The 23,237-nt window shown below is 44.2% G+C and overlaps 1 protein-coding gene across 4 annotated transcripts in view; it reads right to left on the bottom strand.

The window, feature by feature from the left end:
* The window catches only part of HMGXB4 (HMG-box containing 4), a 31,964-nt gene extending 14,102 nt beyond the window's left edge, over positions 1-17,862 (bottom strand). Inside the window, exons 1-6 of one of the 4 annotated variants that reach the window (XM_036252156.1) lie at positions 17,799-17,862; positions 13,597-13,695; positions 12,805-12,953; positions 12,205-12,283; positions 11,983-12,097; positions 10,152-11,107 (exon numbers count right to left, since the gene is read on the bottom strand). In XM_036252156.1, coding sequence (XP_036108049.1) covers positions 10,152-11,039 — 888 coding nt within the window. In that variant the 5' untranslated portion in view covers positions 11,040-11,107; positions 11,983-12,097; positions 12,205-12,283; ... (1 more) ...; positions 13,597-13,695; positions 17,799-17,862. Of the gene's footprint in view, positions 1-10,151; positions 11,108-11,982; positions 12,098-12,204; positions 12,284-12,804; positions 12,954-13,596; positions 13,696-16,805; positions 16,947-17,798 lie in introns of those variants that run through there. The other 3 variants (XM_036252153.1, XM_036252154.1, XM_036252155.1) reach the window with 3 other exon arrangements.
* Between the last annotated feature and the right edge of the window lie 5,375 nt (positions 17,863-23,237).

The following is a 23,237-nucleotide window of genomic DNA, read 5'->3' on the forward strand; positions in this document are numbered from 1 at the left end:
AAATATGTCGTGACAACAAAATGCGATGATATTATAGAGGAAGTACCAGATGCTACAGAACAGGTAACAGGAACACCTCACCTAATTTGGGAGTCAAAGCAAGCCTCTGGATGAGGTGACATTTAATCCAGACCTGAAAGCCAGGTGGAATTAGCCAGACGAGGAGCGGTCAAGAGTGTTGTAGACAGAGGGAGCCGCGTGTGGGTTCACTCATCGGACAGAGGTGAGAGATGTTAGAGTTGCAAGCAGAGCCTACAGACTGATGCCTTGTAAGTGCGTATTAGAGTATGAACTCCAACCAAAAGAAGTGATTCAAGTATTTGAAGCAGGAAGTGACACGGTCAAGTTGCACTTTAGGGTGGTGGAGAACAGACCACTCAAGGGCTGCTGCAGCAGTGCAGGGATGGGTGATGACGGCCTACAGCCAAGACAGTGAGGCTGGAGAAAAGCGAGTACGTTGGAAAGGAGGGAGAAGTGACAGGATTTATCAGAGGTAGCTTGGCAAAATGGAGAGAGCTGGGCTTTGCAGGCCAGCAGCCTGATCACACTCTTCACTAGTCACACAGATTACTCCATCCCCGAGCTTTAGTTTCCCTATAGGTCAAACTTGGATAGTAGCAATTAATCAAACAGTGTTTGGCACCCAGTAGGTACTCAATATTATTTATGTAGTAGGCAGAAATCCAAGATGCCTCCTGGTTTACAAGCCCTTCTAATGCCCTCTTCATAAAGGAGATTATCCTATGTGGGCCTGACCTTATTAGGTGAGCCCTTAAAGGAAACAAGATGCAACACAGACACTCTTCTGCTGGCCTTGAACTTGAAGACAGCAAGTTGCTATGAGTTCTACAACTGCAAGAAACTGAATGCTGCCGCCAACCTGGAAGAGAACCTCTAGCCTCAGGTGAGACCTGGACGAGGACCTCTGGCTCAGTCTTGTGAGAACCTGAGCAGAGAGCCCAGTTGAGTCCTATCTGGACTTCTGATCTACTTCTGATATTTATTATCTCATCAGAATTGTGAGGTAATAAATGCATGCTGTTTTAAACTGCTAAGTTGGTGAGAATTTGTTCTGCTACAATAGAAAACTGCTACGAGTTCTTTTCTATTCTCTTTTTCAAAATAGAACTTGTGGCATCCAAAATGCCAATGCAAGCTTTTTCACACACAGAAATGCTGGTGAAGGAGGAAAGAGTGAAATCATTTGTCCTAAATCAAAGAAAACAGCAACAAGGCCTTTACTTTATACATTTCATCTTCTGTTGGTGAAGCCAAGTCACCTTTAGAGAGGCTAGAGTTCTGGGTGCTGCATCCCCTTCATTAACTTTGTAGCAACTTCACATCCCCAAATGCTGTGTGTGTTCTAACAAGATACAATTGGAGTGGCACTACAAACACTTAGACACATCAAGTTCACCTAAGTTCTACATTTAGCTGAGAGAGAGCAAGAGAGAATATGTGTGTGTACTGGATTGATTAGTCTGGGTGAGTCTGCTCTAAGAACCTATCTCTTAGAGTGTGACAGAGGATACATCTGCTTTCCCCAGCTAGTTCCTAGAAGTCTCTCTCAAGGTGTGTGATTCACTACTAATCAAGTATGATTCTGTTTGTAGCTAACATTAAAAATAATAAAATTATGGCTCCTGCAAATATGCCAATGACTTCATCTGGTGTGGAAGGCAGAAAAATCTAGCTGCATTGGGCTGACATGCTGTTGGACTTCATTGAGGAGCCTTCCTAGGGCATTTTCAAGGAAAACCCAGACTACTAATTTTCACCCTCTGTGCTGACCTTAGCTAACCATTGTGCAAGATGCAACTTCAGTCTGTGCACCCAAAGTTCAAAATTAAACTGAATGGTTAAAAATTTTCCAGGCACAGACGTTTTTCTAAAGCAGTAGTTAGAAATAAACATGGATAATCTCTACACATACAAAACCTTTAAATGTGATTCTAAATGCCAGGCCAGTAGCTCCAATCTAGACCTTCCCGTGCAGGTGAACCACAGTGGTTACATCTAGAAGGACTCCCCGATGATTTAATAAAATGTCAATATTTTGAAAACTTGGATACATTAGTATTATTGTAGCAAATGACTTGTAACAAGTCCACTTACTAAGCGTGACTCACAATGTTGTAATTTTACAACCAGAACATCCTTTTAAATGTTTGATGACATTTGTCACAGTATCAAGATCTTTCAAAGAGCTACTTCTTAATGCTCTTTATAAAGCAGTCCTGCTTGACTCTCTGGGATCTTAGAACGCTTAGAAAATCTGACAGAAATTCCTCTTCAAGCCTGTCCATGACGCTAGTTTAAAAATGTGTTTTAAAGAAAAAAATATCTGGGGGTTAAGTCAAAACATAACTTAAGAATCTTAAAAATAAAACTTGGCTTTCTTCTGCTGACAGGATCTGATCACTTCATTAGTATTAATACAGTGTAGAAGACACTATTATAAAAGCTGTACCTATAGAAATTATACATTTAACAACCCTATTAGGTAGTGCCATCATTACTGCCATTCTAAAGATGAGGAAACCGAGATCCACAGTCATATTACTAGGGCCAGCACCTGAACTCAGACAGTCTGGCTTGGGAGCTCGTACTCATAACCATTACATCTGATGCTCTTGTGAATGAACTGGACTGAGATCCCAAAATCTGATCTGGCTAAAGGAGGGGGTGGCAAGAAAGATTTTCACATCAAAGCTTTTATTTTAACCATTGTGAATAAAAATTTTTTCTAAAATTTTCTATACTTCCACCTCTCATAATACACTGAATATAACTTACATACTTTTTATAAAGGAAAGAAAATGGATGTGGTCATCAGAAAAACCCGGGTTCAAATTCCTGCTCTGCCACTAAACAGGTGTGTGTTCTGGGGCAGGTAATTCACTTCTTTGAGCTTATTTCTGTGAAATGGAGATAATACCTACACCTCCCGGGTTCTTGTGAAAATTCACTGATATATCATAGGTAAAGAACTTAGTGGAGTGCTGAGAACACTCTGTACAGTAAAACCTCTATAAATATAGTCAGTATCATGGTAACTTACTAAATCTCACTCAGCTCTAGTCTCTTCCTCACTTCCCTTTGGCCTCCAGGTTCAGTTCAGATGGGGCTCCCCCAGGAAACCTGACACTCCCAGGCTCTCCTCACGCTCCCTCGCACCTGCCTCTGCTGAGGTTCACCACCCGAACACTTGCCAGCCTCTTATGACACCCAAGGCTGGACTCCCCTATTCATCTTTGTCCACGGCACTTGGCAAGTGAGAGTAAGTATGTACCGGATGAGTCAGGAAGACTCAGAGTTGTGCACGTGAAAAGGCCAGTGTGCACTCATTTGTATTACTACCTCAACCGATTTCCACACACTTGCAGTTCACTATTCCACAAAGAACAGGCTCAGAGAGGTCATGTGCTTCATCTCTAGCCAATGCTCCTTCCCTCGGGGCCCCGAAGTGCTTCCAGGAGCTGTAGGAAACTTGCTTTATAACATGTTTGCTCCTTAGAGACCATTTTCTTTGGTTCTTAACTATTTTCCAAACAGGTGAGATAAGTGCAGAGTTTGCTTCCTAAAAGGTGGGTGTTATATTAAAAAGCAAAGCAAGAAAACCCCCAAACAAAAAAACAAAAACCATAAAAGCATAGTTTCCTTGCTTAGTCTAATGTGAAATGAGTGGTTGAAAAATGGTTTTAAAAAGATGATTTCATTTTATGCTTTTGAAGAATTTAGGATGAAAGCAACAGTAATTGTAACAACAGCTGTTCACTGGGCCTTATGCTATGTGTATTACACGTACCACCAAATTTAGTGAAGTGAGGAAGCAATGCCAAGAGAATGAAACTAGTAAGTAGCAGAACAAGAATCTATGTCTGCCGAATTTGAGTCCAAGCTTGCATTTATCCTCTGCCTATTTATTTATTTATTTATTTATTTATTTATTTATTTATTTATTTATTTATTTATTTTATCCTCACCCGAGGACATTTCTCCATTTTTTGTTCAGATAGAGTGGGAGGAAGAGAGAGAGAGGGAGGGAGAGAGAAACATCAACGTGAAAGGGACACATCGAGTGGCTGCCACCGCACAACCAACCAGGGCTGGGGACTAACCGCAACCGAGGTACGTGCCCTTAGCGGGAACCGAACCCAGGTCTCTCTGGACCACAGGCCGATGCTCTAACCGCTGAGCCAAATCGGCCAGGGCTATCTACTGCCTCTTTAATTTAAAAACACCTATACATATGTCCCAGAGGGACTCATCTCAGACAGCAGCACACTGCATTGATTTCCTCTGACCTAGAACCTACTTTTAGCTGTCAACGGTGTATCATGGCACCGGGCGGTCAACTCTCTCTTCAGGTTTTGATTTTTTTTTTTCCTCACCCGAGGATGTTTTTCCATTTTTTATACAGATAGAGTGGGAGGGAGAGAGAGGAAGGGAGAGAGAGAGAGAGAAACATCGATGTGAAGGGACACATCGAGTGGCTGCCACCCGCACGATCAACCAGGGCCGGGGACAAACTGCAACCAAGGTACGTGCCCTTAGCGGGGACCGAACCCGGGTCTCTCCGGACCACAGGCCGACGCTCTAACCGCTGAGCCAAACTGGCCAGGGCTCTCTTCAGGTTTTAGAGAGGCATGTGGTAGAGCAGAAAGAGTACAGGCTTGGAGTTAAAGAAACTATGTTAAAATTCCGGCTCCACGTCTTTTCTCAGCTTCCTCCTCTGCCAAATGGGGCTAATGCTACCTCTCAGAGAAGACTGCTGTGCCTGCAAAATGCCTCGGACAGCCTGGCACATAGCTGGCACTCGATGTAGTCACTAGCTTTGACCACTTATGGCTGTCGTTCTTCAACTTCAGCCTGACGAGAGAACCTATGGAATACCATCACGAGTCTAGTTGCAGCTCAGATTTTAGCTTAATCCCAGACTGGCAACGATGTCTGGGTGTGCCCAGCACTGGGCCACGTGGCTAGCCTTAGTTCGCTCAGAGGAAATGCGAGCACTCTGGAAACATACAGGTAACTGCAGGGCGTGCCTCTGAAGTGGCAGCATCAGGGACATTATTTTGAGTGGCAGTGGACAGACTTTTGTTGATTTAGGAAAATCTAAATTAAGGCACCTTGGAAATGTTACCATGTCCTGCTCTGCTTATATACACAAGAATTTCCACTCCAATGGGATAATCTTTAAGGGGATCATCAAGATATTACCATGGGATGGATCTTGCAAAAAATAATAACCCTGCTCACATTTGCAGTGAACTCTTTTACTCAATAGTTATGATCAGTGACCATGTTTCACGGTTTCATCAGCCACTTGCATTTCCTGAATAAATGGAAATCATTACAAATGAGCAAACAGATAAGTATAAATGGCCAGAGGAAGTCATGTATTAAATAACCATGATAAAGAACTTAAGAAATACTCAAGGCTGCCCTGTGAGTTTAGCTGAATGTTAGTAAATAGTGAGCATATAATCTCCTTTTTGTACTTAATAAAACACATTCAGGAAAGTAAGATTATGCTTTTTGACTCTTCCACTATTAGCTTTGTAGAAAAGTCATGTTTGAGGGGATCCTTTCTTGTTTTGCTTTTTTTAAAAAATAGGGACTTATAAAACATTTTTTTCCCTTTATTAATTTTTAGAGAGAGAGGAAGGGGAAGGGAGAGAGATAGAAATACCGATGTGAGAGAACATTGACTGGCTGCCTCCTGCATGCCCCTCACTGGGGACTGGGCCCAAAGCTTGGGCAGGTGCTCTGACCAGGAATCAAACCGGTGACCTCTTGGTGCATGGGTTGATGCTCAACCACTGAGCAACACTGACTGGGCACCTTTCTTGTTTTTGACATAAAAAATTTGTACCTTCTTAATCTTAAAATTTGATTGTTTTCATTTTTCTTACTTGGTATATGTAAAATTTTCCCTCTAATTAAAAATTATTATGCTAAAAAATATACATACATATGTATGTGTGTGTGTATATCCATCCATGTGATTTCTCTGCTCCTGCTTAGAAAATAGGATTCAACAAACAAACAAACATGCAAGCAAAAAAACCCCACTTTCCAAACAAAACTCAACACTAAAAATATTACCTTTCACCAGGGTGATAGTCCAATTTCCCTTCTTTGTATCAGTCAAAATTCTCCAGTAAGAATTCCACCCCCTGCTGCCTTCACTTCTCACTATTCTCTGAACTCTGCCAATCTGGCTTCTCTTCTTCCCCACTACACTCAACTCATCCTCTCTAGCACGAGACCATCTATTCCTGAGGCTCTGTCCCCTCACTTCCATGACACCGACCCCTCTGGTTTTCCTTCAACACGACTGCCTCCTCTTCTTTCGCCAGAGCCCCAAGGTGAGCGTTCTACAAGGTTCTGCTCTGGGCTCTATTCCCTCTCATCCACTCACATATTTCATTCACTGCACAGGAACACCCAGCTTCTAACCCCAGATTCGACTGTCCTACTGAATTCTAGGTCTCACATTTCCATTGCTCTCTGGAAGTTCTAGGGAGAGACTATAACAACTAACATTTAAGAGATGTTCACAAGCCCTGGCCAGTTTGGCTCAGCGGTTAGAGCGTCGACCTGCGGTCCGGAGAGACCCGGGTTCGGTTCCCGCTAAGGGCACGTACCTCGGTTGCAGTTTGTCCCCGGCCCTGGTTGGTCGTGCGGGTGGCAGCCACTCGATGTGTCCCTTCACGTCGATGTTTCTCTCTCTCTCTCTCTCTCTCTGTTCCTGTCTCTCCCCCCCACTCTACCTGAACGAAAAAGGAAAAATGTCCTCGGGTGAGGATAAAAAAAAAAAAAGAGATGTTCACGAACGTGCTGAGTACTGTGTAAAGCCAAAGTTCCCAAATGCTGTTGGCTCACGGTGCCCATGTGGGTTTTCTTGTGGTACTTGCTTTTGATCAGAGCAATCACAGAAACCCAGCTTTGAAAAGACATGGCTTTAGTCTGGCCAGTGTGGCTCAGTGGTTGAGTGTCGACCCATGCACCAAAAAGTCGCCGGATCAATTCCCGGACAGGGCACATGCCCAGGTTGTGGGCCTGATCCCTAGCCGGGGGCATGCAGGAGGTGGCCAATTGATGTTCTCTCTCATCCATGTTTCTCTCTCTCCCTCTCTCTCTCTAAAATAAATAAAGGAAAAAAAAAAAAAGACATGGCTTTACGGAAAGGAATGTACACGATGTTAAAACTGAATTACTTTGAGCTGGTAGTTCATAAGGTATCTGACAGATGTCAAGTGCTGCTGTTTCTTCTGAAAATTTATTATATTTAAAATATCTAATGGTGCTCCTTGGAGTTGCTGCGGCACCCAGAAGGTCTTGCCACACTGAAGCCCTAAACACATTTATAAGTGTTACCTCGTTCAACCCTTAAGGGCCCCATCAGGTGGGCCATCAGGAGGGCTTCACCCTCAGCTTACAGACGGAGAAGCTGTGCAACTTGCACACCAGAGCCTGTCTGTGCACAGCTAGGATCTGAACCCAAGTGGTCTGTCTGGCCCCACAGCTCACTATCTTAACCACTTAGACATGCAGAATCTCTTGATGCCTATATGTTCAACTCAGACCCTAACTTAGCTTCTTCTCCCAAACCAGCCCTTCTTCGTGCTTCCTATTTTTATGACAGTCCTGTTCATATAGCGTCTAAAGCAGAAAGGGTACAGAGGCCTTCAGCGTTTCTACCAGTTGGTTCTCCAGTCTCTGCTCACTGTAGGCTGAGGGAACACGATTCCTGAAACGTTCCTTTCTACCTCGAGGTGGACTTTTAGGTAGCTCTTTTTTATACTGAAACAAAACCCAGAAAAGGGTATTTGTTTAAAGTGTCACAGGAAGTTAAAAAAGCAGTGTGTGTCCCGGCCAGTTTGGTTCAGTGGTTAAAGAGTTGGCCTGCGCACCAATGAGTCATGGGTTCGATTCAGTTAAGGGCACGTACCTTGGTTGTGGTTTGTCTCCCGGCACTGGTCGGGTAGTGCAGGAGGCAACCAATCAATGTGTCCCTCTCACACTGATGTTTCCCTCTCTCCCTCCCACCCTCCCTCCCACTCTATCTGATGATAAATAGAAAAATGTCCTCAGGTGAGGATTAAAAAAATAAAATAAAAGTACAGTGTGTTTTTGTTGGATAAATGACTACATTCGAATTACAACTACTTGGGGTTTAGACAGTCACAATTAAATACTGATTCATAATAAGGTTTTTGCCCTAAACTATAATTCTTTTTCAGTAGCAGCTGCTAGCCACATGGGGGAATTATAAATAAGACCCTACTCCTGAGGAGATTATAATTTTATTTCCAAAAGTAATCAGGTTCAAAACCTTAAGGGACTTCTTTATGCTCATTTTTGTTGCTGGCTTCCCAGCTCGAGCCCAGTTGCCAGATCATATCAGTTTTTCCTTCAGAGTCTCTCTTGAACTTTATTTCTATCAGGCCTTTATGACTGACCTTGACTAGAATAAGCTTCTTGGTTATGTATCAAGTATCTTCTCAGTCTAATCTACCTGGTACAGCTCTATCATTTTATTCTTAAATGATCATTTAGAGCATATCTAAACCCTGCTCACAACCTCACAGTGCCCACTACCAAATCCTTTATTTTGGAATTTAAAATTCTTTAAAATTTTTTTTTTTTTTAAATCCTCACCCGAGGACATTTTTTCGTTTTTTGGTCAGACAGAGTGGGAGGGAGGGAGAGGAAGAGGAAGAGGAAGAGAGAGAGAGAGAGAGAGAAATATCGACGTGAAAGGGACACATCGAGTGGCTGCCACCCGCACAACCCAACCAGGGCCGGGGACAAACTGCAACCGAGGTACATGACCTTAGCGGGAACCGAACCCGGGTCTCTTTGGACTGCAGGTCGATGCTCTAACCGCTGAACCAAACTGGCCAGGCTGGAGTTTAAAATTCTTTACAGTTTGCTCCCAATCTGTTTTTTTCAATACCTGTTTCCATCCATATATTCACTCATTTGACATATATCACAAAATGCTTGCCAAGGACATACATAGAGGAACTGAAGGCACTAGTGAGGTGCTAAAACAGTCCCTAAGGAGTTGGAACACCTGTAAGAAGTTTATAGTCTTTAACAGGGGAAATGGAATGTGTACAAAGATAACTCCACTTAGGAAGACAGTAAGTGCAATGAGAGAGACAGCAAGCTGTTATGAGAGTTCAGAAGTTAATTCTGGTCCTGACTGGGTCGGTGAATTGGTTAGAGCGTTGTCCTGGTACGCCAAGGTTGCGGGTTCGATCTCCGGTCAGGGCACATACAAGAAGCAATCAATGAATACATGAATAAGTGGAACAAATAGATTTCCCCCTCAAATCAATTTAAATAAAAAAGAAGCCAATTCTGACCAGAGGGTCAGGATGTCTTAGAAGAGGCGGCACTTGATTAGGTCTTGAAGGGAAGGCACAGCTTCAATATGCGAGAAGGGACGAAGGGCACTGAAGAAAACGGGCAGAGGGATGGTGGTAAGAATGCACGGGAACAAGGTCAGTTCCCACACAGTGTATGTAAGCACATAGTTTTGAGTTCGGGTTGATTGATAGGAATTGGGGAATACAGAAGGAGAAAAAGGAGCAGATGTAGGTTTGGGGGTGTGAGGTACCCAAGGCATCCAGGTAGAAAGATGTACTGTCAGCTAGAAACATAGGACTCGAATTCAGTTGTTTTGCAATGCTACTTCCTATTAAGCTTTCTCCGCCCCACCTATACTTGACACAACGAGACAACTCTATTAAAATAGAAAATCCATGAATAATTAACATTGCTATTTTGTACCAGACTCAGCCATTGGTAATATTTGATACTTTGTGTCACTCCACATTCACATACTACTATCAAGGAAAAACCTGCTTCTTCTCTCTCTTGTTTAAATCCTTACCCCAGGATGTTTTTCTAAAATTGATTTTAGAGAAAGAAAGGGAGAGGAAGAGAGACAGAGAGAAATATCAATCAGTAGCTTCCCATACATGCCTTGAATGGGGATCAAACCTGCAACCTGGGTATGTACCCTGAGCAGGAATTGAACCAGTGACCTTTGGGTGTATGGGATGATGATCCAACCAACTGAGCCACACCCTGCTTCATCTAACCCCACCACACTTTAAAAAATGTTTTACCTTTTCTCCTCTTTCTCTCTCTTTATCCTTCTCCTCTTTTTTCTTTTTTTTCTCACTATGCCCATCTGTGTGGAGGCCAGGAAGCGGCGGGGGAGTGGCAGCTGCTCCAGGGTAGGGGATGCTGGGAGGAGGGCCAGGTGTCATTGTGATCTCTCCCACTGCTGCAGCAGAAAGTCCTGAACTTCTCTTGGACTTGGAGTGGCGTTTCTCTTTATGCTTCTCCTTGTCCTTCTTCTTTTTGCTCTTCTTTGACTTCTTTTTCTTTTTGATTTCCCGGTAAGAATCATCTATCACCAACTCGCCAGCCTCTAGCTCCCCTCCAGAGGATGAGTCTGATTCTACTAGGATAGGTTCAAGCACTGAAAGATCCAGGTTAGCACTGTGGGATTCTGGGAACTGGGAGGTATCTGACGCACAGCCTTCAGGGCCAGGAGACGAATGTGGGTCTGAGGATGACTTGTGCTTCTTCCGGGCTGTTTTCAGAAAGCTCTGTAACTCGTGTCCTAGGAGTAAAGCACCTTGCTCATCCCGAGCTGATTTCTTAGAGGACTTTTTTGCAGTTGCTTGCTGAGAGGGGTACTGAAAAGACTCCTCATCAACTGAACTGTTTCCCTTCTCCTTTGGTGAGAGAATAAGTTTCATCTTTAAACCATCTGGCTCACGAAGGGTCAGTGTCTCAGTGTTCACATAGAGCGGTTTCATTTTTTTGGATTTGTGGGAACCACTGTCCTCCAGGGATAGTTCCCCACTGCTTCCACTTACTTTCTTCCTGTGGTGTTCCTTTCTACTCTCTGAATGGCTTGAAGAACTAGAGGACTTTTCTCCCGTCTTTTTGGAGGGCTTGGAGCCTGTTGCCAGGGGGGAAGTGATAGCTTTCAACAGGTCCATAGCTGTATCAGCAGCTTGTGGGCTGGACCTTTTCTTTTTCTTCTGTGACGATTCCAAAGACGAAATATCTAGAAATAATAAAGAGAAGTAGTGTCCACATGACAAAGCAACTTCCACCAAGTTTCCTCTCTCACCCCAAACACCCAACTAAGACGAGGAAGAAGCTAACAGGAGTGATTTAAAGGAAGGCCCTTCAACTGGTTTCTAACATTCAGAGATGATGCCCATGCTTCTTGGCCTGGTAGATCCTGCCTCTGACCCTGGAGACAGTTCTCACCACTAGAGTTGTTTTTCTTCAGAGTCTTCACAAGCAACCAAAGAGAGCATACCCAGAAGAATGGACTATAGCTGTAGGATTACGAGTACAGTTGACCCTTGAACAACATGAGTGTGAACTGCACAGGTCCACTTACATGCAGATTTTTTTCAATAAATACAATAAATGTACTTACTCTTGCTTATGATTTTTAAATAACATTCTTTTCTCTAGTTTACTGTAAGAATAAAGTATACAATACATATAACATACAAAATATGTGTCAACTGTTTATGTTATTGGTAAGGCTTCTGGTCAATAACAGGCTATTAGCAGTTAAATTTTGGGGAAGTCAATGCTATATGTGGATTTTCAATTGTGCAGGGGTCAGTACTCCAAACCCCCACGTTGTTCAAGGGTCAATTAGAGTTACAATTTAGATTATACTCCAGACAGAATATTGTTTGTTTCTGTCTTCAAGACAAACCTATTCTAGTAAAGAGTTAGTCTTGTCAGCTATGTGCACAGCATAGCTAAGAAAAGCTGGTCTGTGAGTGGATGTGCACTGGACTGAGACTTAACCCACAGGTGCAGGCCAGAGGCCCCAGGACTACATATGGCAAAGGAATGCTAGATAACAATGGGCACAAGATAAGTGGATGATTGGGGAGAGAAGGAACCTGGTACCTGGTGTATCACAAATGAAGACTGTTCTTCTATGCTGAATCCTCCAAAATACCAGCCCTCCACCTCTCTCCTCCTTCACACTGGTTTATCGGCACTCAGAACAAGAACCACTGTCCTGTTAAATAGGCCACTGAGTCAGCAACATCTGGATCCCTTTCCCCTACCCCGACTCCAAGAACCAGTGATGAGTTTATCCCACCTGTTGCCCTTTCCCATCCTCACCTCCATAGTAGTAATCATCAGAGGAGTGCTTCCTCTTCTTCTTGTGCGTGTCCGTCCCCAAGAAGTAAAGTTCACTATCCTGGAATTAAAGAGGAACAATTGGCCAATGAATAAGAGGATTAGGCAAAAGCAGCTTGAAACTAATCTTGTTTTTTGATTATCTCTGACTTTGGAAAACAAAATAAAACAAAATAAAAATAAACACGAATGTTGTTCATTTTTCTTTTAAAAACATTTTTAAAAGAAACTTCTTTCTTCAAATATTAGGAGATGATATGTGATAATTTAAAACTTTCCTGACTCGCCCTGGCCAGTTTTGCTCAGCGGTTAGAGCATCGGCCTGTGGTCCAGAGAGACCCGGGTTTGGTTCCCGCTAAGGGCATGTACTTCGGTTGCAGTTTGTCCCCGGCCCTGGTTGGGTTGTGCGGGTGGCAGCCACTCGATGTGTCCCTTTCACGTCGATGTTTCTCTCTCTTCCTCTCTCTCCCTCCCGCTTTGTCTGAATAAAAAAATGGAAAAATGTCCTCGGGTGAGGATAAAAAAATTTTAAAAAATAAATAAATAAATAAAACTTTCCTGACTCAAATGTTTAGAATTTACCTTTAACTTCTTCTTGGAAGAATTCCTGACCTGAGCAGCGATTTCTTCCTCTTCTCTTAAAAAATCTTTGTAAGAACGTTTCTTTTCTCGTTGGCTTCGGCCAGCTGCTAGTCCTATGTCCTCAAAGCTGTGATCACCATCAAAGCAATCTGAGAAGCACAGGTTCATTTGGGCAAGAAAAGGAAATGAGAAAGTCAAGTAAGTAACAACTAAACCACTACATGTGTAATGCAACAGTCCCTCCATTTCCAAATTAAAATAATGTTTCAGTAAGTCCACTGGAACACAAGGCCAGATCCAAGGGGACAAGAATCTTTCTGATGACTTGGCTGCAAATACAAGAGTCAAACCTGAAGAAGCAAGGCTTCTATGCTATGCAAAGACCCAATGTGCATCCTCAGACATAGTTTCTTAGTTGTGATCTGGCAGGTGGACACAGACTTGCAGAGGTAAGGCTGAAAAGAATAAGGATTCACGTGCTGTGCTGCTCTGTGGGAGTCCAATATGTGATTCCTATCCCCAGACTCCTGCACCCTGGAGCTGGCAAGGACCACGAGTGCTGCAAGGGATCGCCCCAATAGACTACTATTTTTCAGACTCTTGTGTTGGAACCCTGTCTTGGTGTTCGTTTCCATGGGCCCAGTCTGGGGATGATGCGGAGGCTTAACAGTGCTCTGGATCATCACTTGGGAGTCCAGGCTGTGATGGCCAGTCCTGGTCTCTATGTCCATGGGCTGCAAGGATTGAAGAGGATACCCCCTTTGAAATGCTTCTCAGATTAAGGGGTCATACCTTCTTTCTTCACAGCGTCATCATAAGCCATGGTGATCCTGCAGGGCCTTTGAGAATGTGTCACTGTGTCCAGGCTCCTTTCCGTCTACAGGACCAGGTCTGAGAAACAAAGAAGGAAAACCTTCCTGTAATGCGAAATCACTGTGGAGATGCAACCTTCCAGATGGAAATACGCAGTGATCCAAGGGCAGACTGGAAGGGCAGCAAGTAATAAAGGAGTGTCTTGTCACCTCCTCATTCTGTTTGTAAATATACTGGGGTTGAAACTGCATGAAGTGCACTGGACTTAATTTGATTTGATTCATGAATTAAAGTTATTGTTGGGGGAAGTATATAAAATACCTCCCACATAAAAATTACTTCAAAATTAATGAGAATTTCTGAAATGCCAACAAGATTGACAACACTGAGACAGAGTAAAAACCGACATTAAGTCAGAGGGATAGGTTCAATCATGGTTACAAAATGCAGATAAAGCAGGATGCAGAGGAAGACAGATTATACCACACATTCGAGACCACAAAATCCTACCATTTGGATTGGTAACAGGCTAAAATCTATTGCACTGCCATTTAGGCAGACATAATGAAGACATTATAGGGAATATTAAAGACCTTGAAAGCATATTTTTGTATGCATCTGGTTGGGCTATATGAATTTGCCCAAATCACAGAAGTGTAAAAGTAGGTACACTTCTTATATTAGTTGGCCCTGTGACAGCTTTCAACACCATCAAGCCTTTTAAAGACTAGATCAAAGGAAGAATGATCATTTGTCCACTGGTGATGAAATATGATTAAGATTTTCACTAATTTGAAGAATTACTGTAACATACATGCTTTACGTTTCGTCTTGAATTTGTTAACGTTATTTTTTTGGCATTCAAGTTTACATGTCCATTTTGACTTTGAAGATGACAAGCCATGAACTATACTCTATGGTAAAGTTATTCAAATACTTTAAGGACAGGCAGTGTCATCATTCCTGCAGGAAAAGTCTTTTTAGGAAATTACAAAATTATATTGTAAATATATTGAAAATGTTCTCATCCAGTTAGAAAAATGCTTAAAAGTTGATCTGATTGATCATTTACTTAAATTTTGACTTCATTACTATAATGAAATTTAGAAATGCTGAAGGATACTTCAACGAGACATTACCAATCCCTTCATGTAGGTATGGATAATAATGAAATATGAAACTTTCGTAAAAGAAAACATGAATAAGGAAAACTCCATGAGAGTTACATTTAAAATAAATGAAAGACTTAATTGCACAAGTCAGATAAAATACAATGCACAGATATGCCTAATTTGAAAGGAGAAAGAAAAAAGTATTACCCAGAATGATTTACAAGTAAGATTAAGAAACATAAAAAAGCATTTCTTTACTTCTCTAAGAAGTGGAATGAAGACTTGATCAAGGTAAGAGAAGCTAGAGTGAAGAAAAGAAAGAAAATGAACTGAATTATTTTAAAGATAAACTGAAAAACTGCTTGCTGAAAGGCCTTTTCATAGGAAATGAAGGCAATATAAAGTCAGGTCTCATGTATACAATGCAGCCAGTTTTTCATGTTTAGCCTTAAGCATTAAACTTTCTCAAACAAAAATTACTGTCCTCCCTTTTCCACCCGATGTTTCCCCTGCCAAATGAATTTTGGCAAAGAATGTTTGAGAATTGGAGGGGGGGGGGGACCTTAATTAATCTACATCATCAGTATGGCTACCATCTGTTGTCAACAACAAATGCATTACTACACGAAACAGGGGCAGGTTCTGAGCCTTATAGCCAGGTCTTCCCTTTGGTAACATCAAAACTAACATAAAACAGAGTTGATCCACAGGCCAAACCAAAAAGCATGTGCTAGTTTTAGCATTATGCCTTAGAATTAGGCCTGTTACTACTTAACTTTTCATTAAAAAAAAACACAACAACACTGAAGAACATTTTATAAATTACAGGATTAAATAACCTGTTAAAAAAAGAAAATATGAACGAGGCCTGAAGGCAAGTCCAATTCACTAAAAATCTGGGACAGCCAGGAGCTTAAAAAACTAAAATTAGCCACAATGGACTATGTCACACAGTCAGGGAACCGATGGACCTTGAATTTCTAGGTACTTTAAAATCAGAATATTATTGCAGCTTAGGGGTTAGTTTTGGTTGCTGACTCACAAAAGAAAGATGAAACCAGATAAAGAAGTCTCAAGCAACAGTGCGGAAGAAAGGCAGACTTAGGGCAACATATATATAAGATCAGGTGACTCCCGATATTCCTTCCCGGTCTTGAATATTATCCAGGATAAATTCACAGTTCAGGGTTAGGCAGCAGATTGTGAGGATTAATAAAAATGAAAAATATCAGGTTTGATTTTTACATTAGAAAATAGAGGCCAGAATGACATTAAGTGTTGGCAAATGTAAAACAGGTGTTAAAACCCATTCTTCTCCTGAAATCTACAATTTTGGAGTTTCTAAAATTAAATGTTGTCAACTTCAAGAGGCAGGCATAATTTTACAACTCTGTTCCTCTTAGTGTGCTATGAAATGACAACATATGTGAAAGTTCATTATTTAATATATTGCTTATGGAAGAAATATGCCATCATAAAAAATGTCTACATATGAAATGTGCAACTTGTTAAATGGCTCTGTTGGAACTTTCAGGATATAAAAAAAGCAGAGGCAGAACTTTTCTTCTTGTTGATAAGTACTTCCGTCATGTTCAGGCATAGCTTTCTGTATCACCAAAGTAATTAGGGAAAAACCAAAAATCCTCAATAGTACTTTGTCATTTTGAAATTATACTGGGAGAAAAAAAAAGTTTCAGGTGATTTCTTTTGTGGTAACCTGAGCTGCCCCAGCAATCACTACCAAGCCTCTTCATCCCAGAATGCAAATGAATATTGAAAGAGGGGACAAAAGAAGCCCCTGAAACCGGGCAGCAAGCGAAGTCCTGAAATCCAGGTCCAGTCCAGGATGAGAGCCAAGGCTGTTCTCTTCTTGCAGAACACCTTTCGGGAACTGAAGCTGCCAGTCAGTGCAGGGACAGGAAGATGCACATCCAGGTGTGGCCAGTTTCTGAATTTTCGTTGTTGTGACTTCTAGGGTACCAGCAGGTGATGTCCTCTCATTTTCTGTCGAGATTTCCTCCAATCTCTGCACAGTGCGACTCTGAGTTCTTGCCACTCCCTTCTCCAAGAACCTACCTATGCAGCACTCACAGCCCCTGCCAGCTCTGGAAACCGCGGAGATGCTCACAGCCCGGGTGGGGGTCGAATCCTCTCCTCGCGGGGCCGGGAAACAGCCACGACCACGGACAGGCCGACAACACACATTTCCACACCACCAGCAAGACAGATTTTGACAAGCCTCCTCCAATCAACAGGCTTTCCTGTGGACTGTTTTCTTTCTTCTGCCCTGAGGAGCACAGAACCAGCCCAGCTTCACCATCGGCGAGAAGGCGGCAGATGTTCCTCCTCTTCTGCAGGAGGGCGACTCCAGCGACTCCACAGGTGCTAGCTGCGGGGACTGGGCCCTTCGGGAGGAGACCCTCTAAGAGGCGCGCTCCGGAAGGGTCCCAAGCGGAGAGCACCCCCGCACCCGGGACCTACACTGACAGCCCCCAGAACCCCCACTTCCGCGGCCCCCGCGACGAGCCGACGGGGTTCCCCCAGCACTTCAACAAAGCTCTGGGAAGAGGAAAAGAAGCTCCCGCCTCCGCTCCTGCAGCCGAGGACCCCGCCTCCCGGCGCCCCGGTTCCGTGGCCCTTTCGCCGTGACATTCCCGGGGACCCCACGGCCCGGGGCCCCAGCGCGGCCCCAACCCGGGTTCCCGCGGCCCCGGCGGCCTCCCGGCGCCCCCGAGGGCGGAGACGGCCCGGGCAGGGGGAGGGGCGGCCCCGGCCCGAGGCCCCCGGGGCGGCCGCACGCCCCCTCCCGGCCCCGCAGCTTTCCCGCCTTCCCCGTTTGAACAGCTCCCGCCCGCCCTCCTCCTTCGGCCCGCTCCAGCCCCTTCCCGGGGGCGGACTGCGGCCGCTACTCCAGTCCCCGGCTCGGCCCCCGGGCTAGGCCGCGACGGGCCTGGGGCGCCCCCGGAGCGGTGTCGCGGGCCCCAGGAGGCGGGTGGCGGCGGGGCGGGGCCGCCGCCGCCTCGGGGTGGGGGCCCGGCCCGGCCTCGCGGGGGCTCCGCTCGCCGCTACCTTCACTCCGCTCGGCCGGATCCCGCCTCCGCGCCGCCGCCCGCCGCCATCTTGGAGAGGAGAGTGGAGCGCGAGCGGCCAGGGCGCCTCAGTCGAGCCCAGAGCGCAGGCTCGGCCGGCGGAGGGGAATCCCGCTGCCGACGGAGCGCCGAGCGCATCGAATGGAGCGCGGCGCTGGCCGAGCCGGGGCGGTGTAGACCGAGCATTTGCGAGAATCCTCCCCGCATCCTTCTGGTGTAGGTTTGTCACAGTTTGCAAACGAGGGACGGGCTCAGAGAGGTTACGTGACTTGCCTAACTACACAGGTAGTTGGAGTGGGAGGCAGGATACCGCCCGAGTCTTCTGATTCTTAATGCAGTGCTCTTACTGTTTCCTTCCAGATGTTTCCCCTCTTTGCAAAAGCTAGATCCGCGCGTATTAATAGCAGTGGTGCCTATTTGGAATGGGTCACCTACATTTGGGTGTTTGGCGTATTTGGGGTGGGGGTGGGAGAACTCATCTTTATAACAGTGCAGGGTAAAATACTTGGCTTGACAAATCATCTGTATTTATCCTCATAAGTTATTTGCATTTAAAAGTTAGAAATGGTCTTTGGAGAAACGGAGAGATGTCATACACAGAAAAGAGTTGGGGCTTTCTGATTTCCTCTAGAGAATGTGGACCAAGTGTGCAGATCTTGGTTCAATATGAAGATGAGGTTGTTTTTCTAGAGCAGTTCAACTGTTTTTGGCTACTTTGTGAAGTGGTGAGCTTCCTGTTACCAGAGGAATCCAAGCAGGAGTGTCCTAGTTACTATAGAGCAGAGAGATCAGAGATGTAGATTGGCTTCTAGAGTTGTGAATTCCATGGAACTCTATGCAATATTATGTGTTCATGCACATAAGTATTTTTCTGGTGCTTAGACCCCATCAAAGATTAGGAACCCTTGTTCTAGTAAGCTTGCCATTCCAGAATTGGACACGTGCCTAAAGGTGTTGTAGTCATACTGCTCATGTTACATACTTAGGAATTGAGACCAAGAGAAGCAAGATGATTAATCTCAGACCACACTGCCAATTAGTGATCAGATAAGGATTAAAAAGAAGCCAGATTATTGGACTCTTGATTCAGTGCTATCTTCACCACACCATAGTCTCTCTCCCTCTGCACTGGGTAGAATATTGGATTCTGTTTAACCACTGCTCTTGTAACTGTGAGATGCTGAGATGTTAATACACCCAAGACAAAGTTGTTGAATTTATTACCAAAATGTAAATGCAAATAATAAATAAATCTAGCACCATTACCGCCTTTTTCTCAACCTCCATCCTCCTCACTAAAGACAGGCAGTGAGTTTCACCAAAAGGTACGGGGTTGTACTTCTGGGACACCTTGCCTGGCCTTAAGCTTCCCTGTGAGCTGTTTAACAGTCTTAAGAATATATTTTCGCCCTGGTAGGTTTGGCTCAGCAGTTAGAGCATAAGCCCTTGGGCCAGAGTTCGATTCTGGTTAAGGGCACGTACCTCAGTTGTGGTTTGGTCCCTGGTCCTGGTCGGGGTTGTGTGGGAGGCAACCAATCAATGTGTCTCTCTCACATTGATGTTTTTCTTCTCTCTCTCTCTCTCTCCTCTTTCTCTCTCTCTCCCACTCTGTCTGAAAATAAATGGAAAAATATATCCTTGGGTGAGGATAAAAACAATGTTTTCCTCTTGTTCTTAAGTATTGGTCAGAATGTTTTCGGTTATAAGTGACAGAAACCCAATGCAAAGTAATTCTCCAGAAAATGAGTTGTATTGGCTGACATTATTGAAATGTCCAGTACCTTCGGGCGTGGCTAGGTCCCAAGGAGGGACTCAGGTCTCTCGACATCTCTCTAGGGTGCTTTCTTCTGAGTTGGCTTATGCTCAGGTTCCAGGTGGTGACTCACAGCTTGAGACTTTACTACTAGCAGTGTCACTGGAGAGAAAGTTTCTTTTTCCTGTTTGTTCAGTAGATGTCATAGTATTCTTCTTCTTGCTGAATTGGATCATGTTTCCAAACAGAAAGCAGTCACTATGAGCAAAGGTGTGGGGTATGTGGTTGGCCAGATCAGATCACATGCTCAGTGGCCAAAGTAGGGTGGACTCAAGGAAAATCAAGGATTATTGTCCGAAGGGTGAATGGGTGCTAGGTAGGCAAGAATAATAGCTTTCCATTCAACTATATCACTAGCTTGAATCCAAAACCTCCTGAGTTCCATTTGTCCTATTCTTCCTTTTATCCCACCTGAGGGTGGACCTGTCATGTTATTGCTCAGCTTAACCTCCTGTAGACCTGAAGGCAGATCACTTCATCCTGCTCTGTTGACTTGCTTCTGGTCTTGTATCACTGCATGTGCATTCATCCATTCATCCAACAAATATTTATGGAAAACAACATTAGGCACTGTCGTAGGTGTTGAGAATAGGACAGTGAACAAAATCGAGAGTCTTTGACCCCCTGGAGCTTGTATTCTAGTTGGGTTGCAGGTTAGAAAATAAATAGATACCATGTTGGGTGATGATCAAAGGTGGAGAAAAATGCCAGAGGGATTGGAGGTGGGAAGAGTTGTTCTTTATTTTTTTTAAACAATTTTTTTCCCTTTATCGATTTTAGAGAGAGAAGAAGGGAGAGGGAGAGAGAGATAGAAATATCGATGAGAGAGAACATTGATTGGCCCCCCACTGGGAATTTGCATGCCCCCCACTGGGAATTTGGCTCACAACCCGGGCATGTGCCCTGACCAGGAATCGAACCGCGACCTCTTGGTGCATGGGTTGATGCTCAACCAATGAGCCACACCGGCCGAGCAAGGGTTGTTCTTTAAAATAGTGACCAGAGGAGGCTTCTCTGATGAGAAGTATGCTGCAGGCTAGCTCAGCCAGCAGGGATGGGTGGTGGGAGCCAGGAGGTCATAGCTCCTGGAGCAGATGCAAGGCCTTTCTCTGAACCTCAGTGGAAAAATATTCTCTGTTGAACATCCTACCAGGGTTCTTTTGTTTCTGAAACTGGGAAAGAGGGAAAGGAGGATCCTCATGGTAGCCCAAGATGGAGAGGGACTTGGTCAGAGTGGGTTTTGTGAGTAGGATGCCTTGCCCTGTGGTGAGTGAGGATGGCATCTGAGATGTGTGAAGCCTGGGTGTCCCCAGGGCTGGAGTTGTTCTCTGGTCCACCTGACCCAAGTAACACTGCCCAGTGCATGGCAGTAGCAGGGGATGGCCCATCCAGTTGTGCTTAATTTGAACGTTCTCTTCTTTAGGCCATTTTTTTCATGCTTTGCCCTTTTCAGCTGTGTTTTGAACAGCTTCTTTATACCATGCCTGACGGATGATGGTGCAGTGATGGGCATTAGTACATTAGTCAGGGCCCTTTGGTGGTGATGGGACCTAATGAAAACTACCTTAAGAGACAAGAAGAAATTTATGTTAAATAACACTAACAGCCAGAGAGAAGCTCGCCTCATGATGACTGGGTCCAGGTAATCAAATCCCTCTCCCTTGGCTCTATTCTCTCAGCTGGCAGTCCCCATGGGCCCGGAATCATGGCCACAGGTAGCCCAGGCTTACATCCTGATAGTCTCCTGGCCAGAGAGGAAAGGCTTTCCCACACCAGCCTTATGGGAGAAAAAAAAAATCCCAGGGAAGAACTCTGATTGGTTAGCTCAGGGTCATGTGATCATCCAGTATTATGATGGACTGTTGTTCCTGGCAGAACCATGAGGTTGGAATGGGGCAGGAGTAGTTCCACAAAAGAATGGAGGACTCTAATCTGGAAAGACAAATAATAAATCCCCTGTAGTGAGGCAAGTAACACTCCGTTCCTGCTTTTGAGGAGCTTACTATTTGTGTGTGTGTGTGTGTGTGTTTGGTGTGTGTGTTTTGTGGGAAATGTAAAACAAGTCCATAAAAACCATGATACGAATGGGGAAAAAGATGATCCCCAATAGATGACCTCATCTCTCATTGGGTTATTACAGTAGCTCGGTGCCTCCTCTCCCAGTCACGCTCTGGGGTTTCCACACACGTGGAAACATGCTTCAGCTACTGACTTCCCATGGTGCATCGCAACAGTCCCTTTCCATACCTCATTGCCCTGTTCCTCGAGGACTCCTTTTGATTAGAAGTTGTTGAATGAAGACTGGGACAGATCATTTTTCTTGGGACTCGGGACTCAGAAGTGGAAACTGCTTGGGAGAGTTTAGACGGTGTATGGGTTTGGTTTGCTCAGTCCACCGCACCTTCAGAGCATTGCCCTTGAATGGTCAGCTAAGGACTGAACAGCGCATGTGTGCAAAGAAACTAGCTAAGGCCCAGGGAAGAACTGCTCAAAAACCAGAGGGAATAGTCTCTGTAGTCCATGCAGGGCTGAGAATAGTTTGGGTTCTCACTGGCCAGAATGGAAAAACCTCATCATCCATGAGCTATTTGCTAGAACACTCAGTAGTGGGGGAACCTTAGCCCTAGAATAAAGGCTGCTGTGACCCCACCTAGCAAAGCTTAAACATAAACCTTGAGAGGATCAAACTGTTTCCAAGCAGCTTAACTGTATCAAAGTATAAGACCATCTATAGGACTACAAAATGTCCAGTACCCAACATGGTAACTCTCACAATAACTGGCATTCGGTCAACATTACCAGGCATACAAAGAAGCAAAACAACATGACCCATAAGGAGAAGAAAAATCAATATACAGACTCAGAAAAGACAGATGATAGAATTAGTAGACAAGGATGTTAAAAACAGTAATTACATTCCACATGATCAGGAAGGCAGAGGAAAGATTAAGCCTGTTAAGCAGACACATGAAAGATATAAAAGAAACTCAAGAAGTCACCTGGGAAGATGTAGATATACTTACTTTTCTCTATTCCTCCTGCTAATTACAACTATAAACTGACATTATATGTAAAAGAAATGTAAGAAGATATTGAAAGTTGGGGGGAAGAGGGACCTTGGAACCCAAAGCGGGTGCCTTCCCCTTCTCTTACACCACACACAAAAACAGACTCAAAATTGATTCAAGACTTAACTGTAAGACTTGAAACCAAAAAACTTCCAGGAGAAAACGGGTGAGCTCCTTGACACTGGTCTTGGGAGGATTTTTTTTGGAGGGCGGATGGGATCTGACACCAAAAGCTCAGGCAACAAAAGCAAAACTAAACAGGCGGGACAGCATCCAACTCAAAACTTCAGCACAGCAAAGGAAAGATCACAGTGAAAAGGCAACCTACTGAACTGGAGAAAATATTGGCAAACCCTATGTCTAAAAAGGGGTTAATATCCCAAATATATAAAGAACTCATACAACATAGTAGCAAAAAAGCAAGCAACCTGATTTAAAAGTGGGCAAAGGACCTTTTATAGACGTTTTCCCAAAGAAGGCCAACAGGTAAGAGAGCAGGTGCTCAGTGTCGCTCACCATCAGGGAAATGCACATCAAA

This window comes from Molossus molossus, unplaced genomic scaffold, assembly GCF_014108415.1.
Source record: "Molossus molossus isolate mMolMol1 unplaced genomic scaffold, mMolMol1.p scaffold_m16_p_10, whole genome shotgun sequence".
Taxonomy (NCBI): domain Eukaryota; kingdom Metazoa; phylum Chordata; class Mammalia; order Chiroptera; family Molossidae; genus Molossus; species Molossus molossus.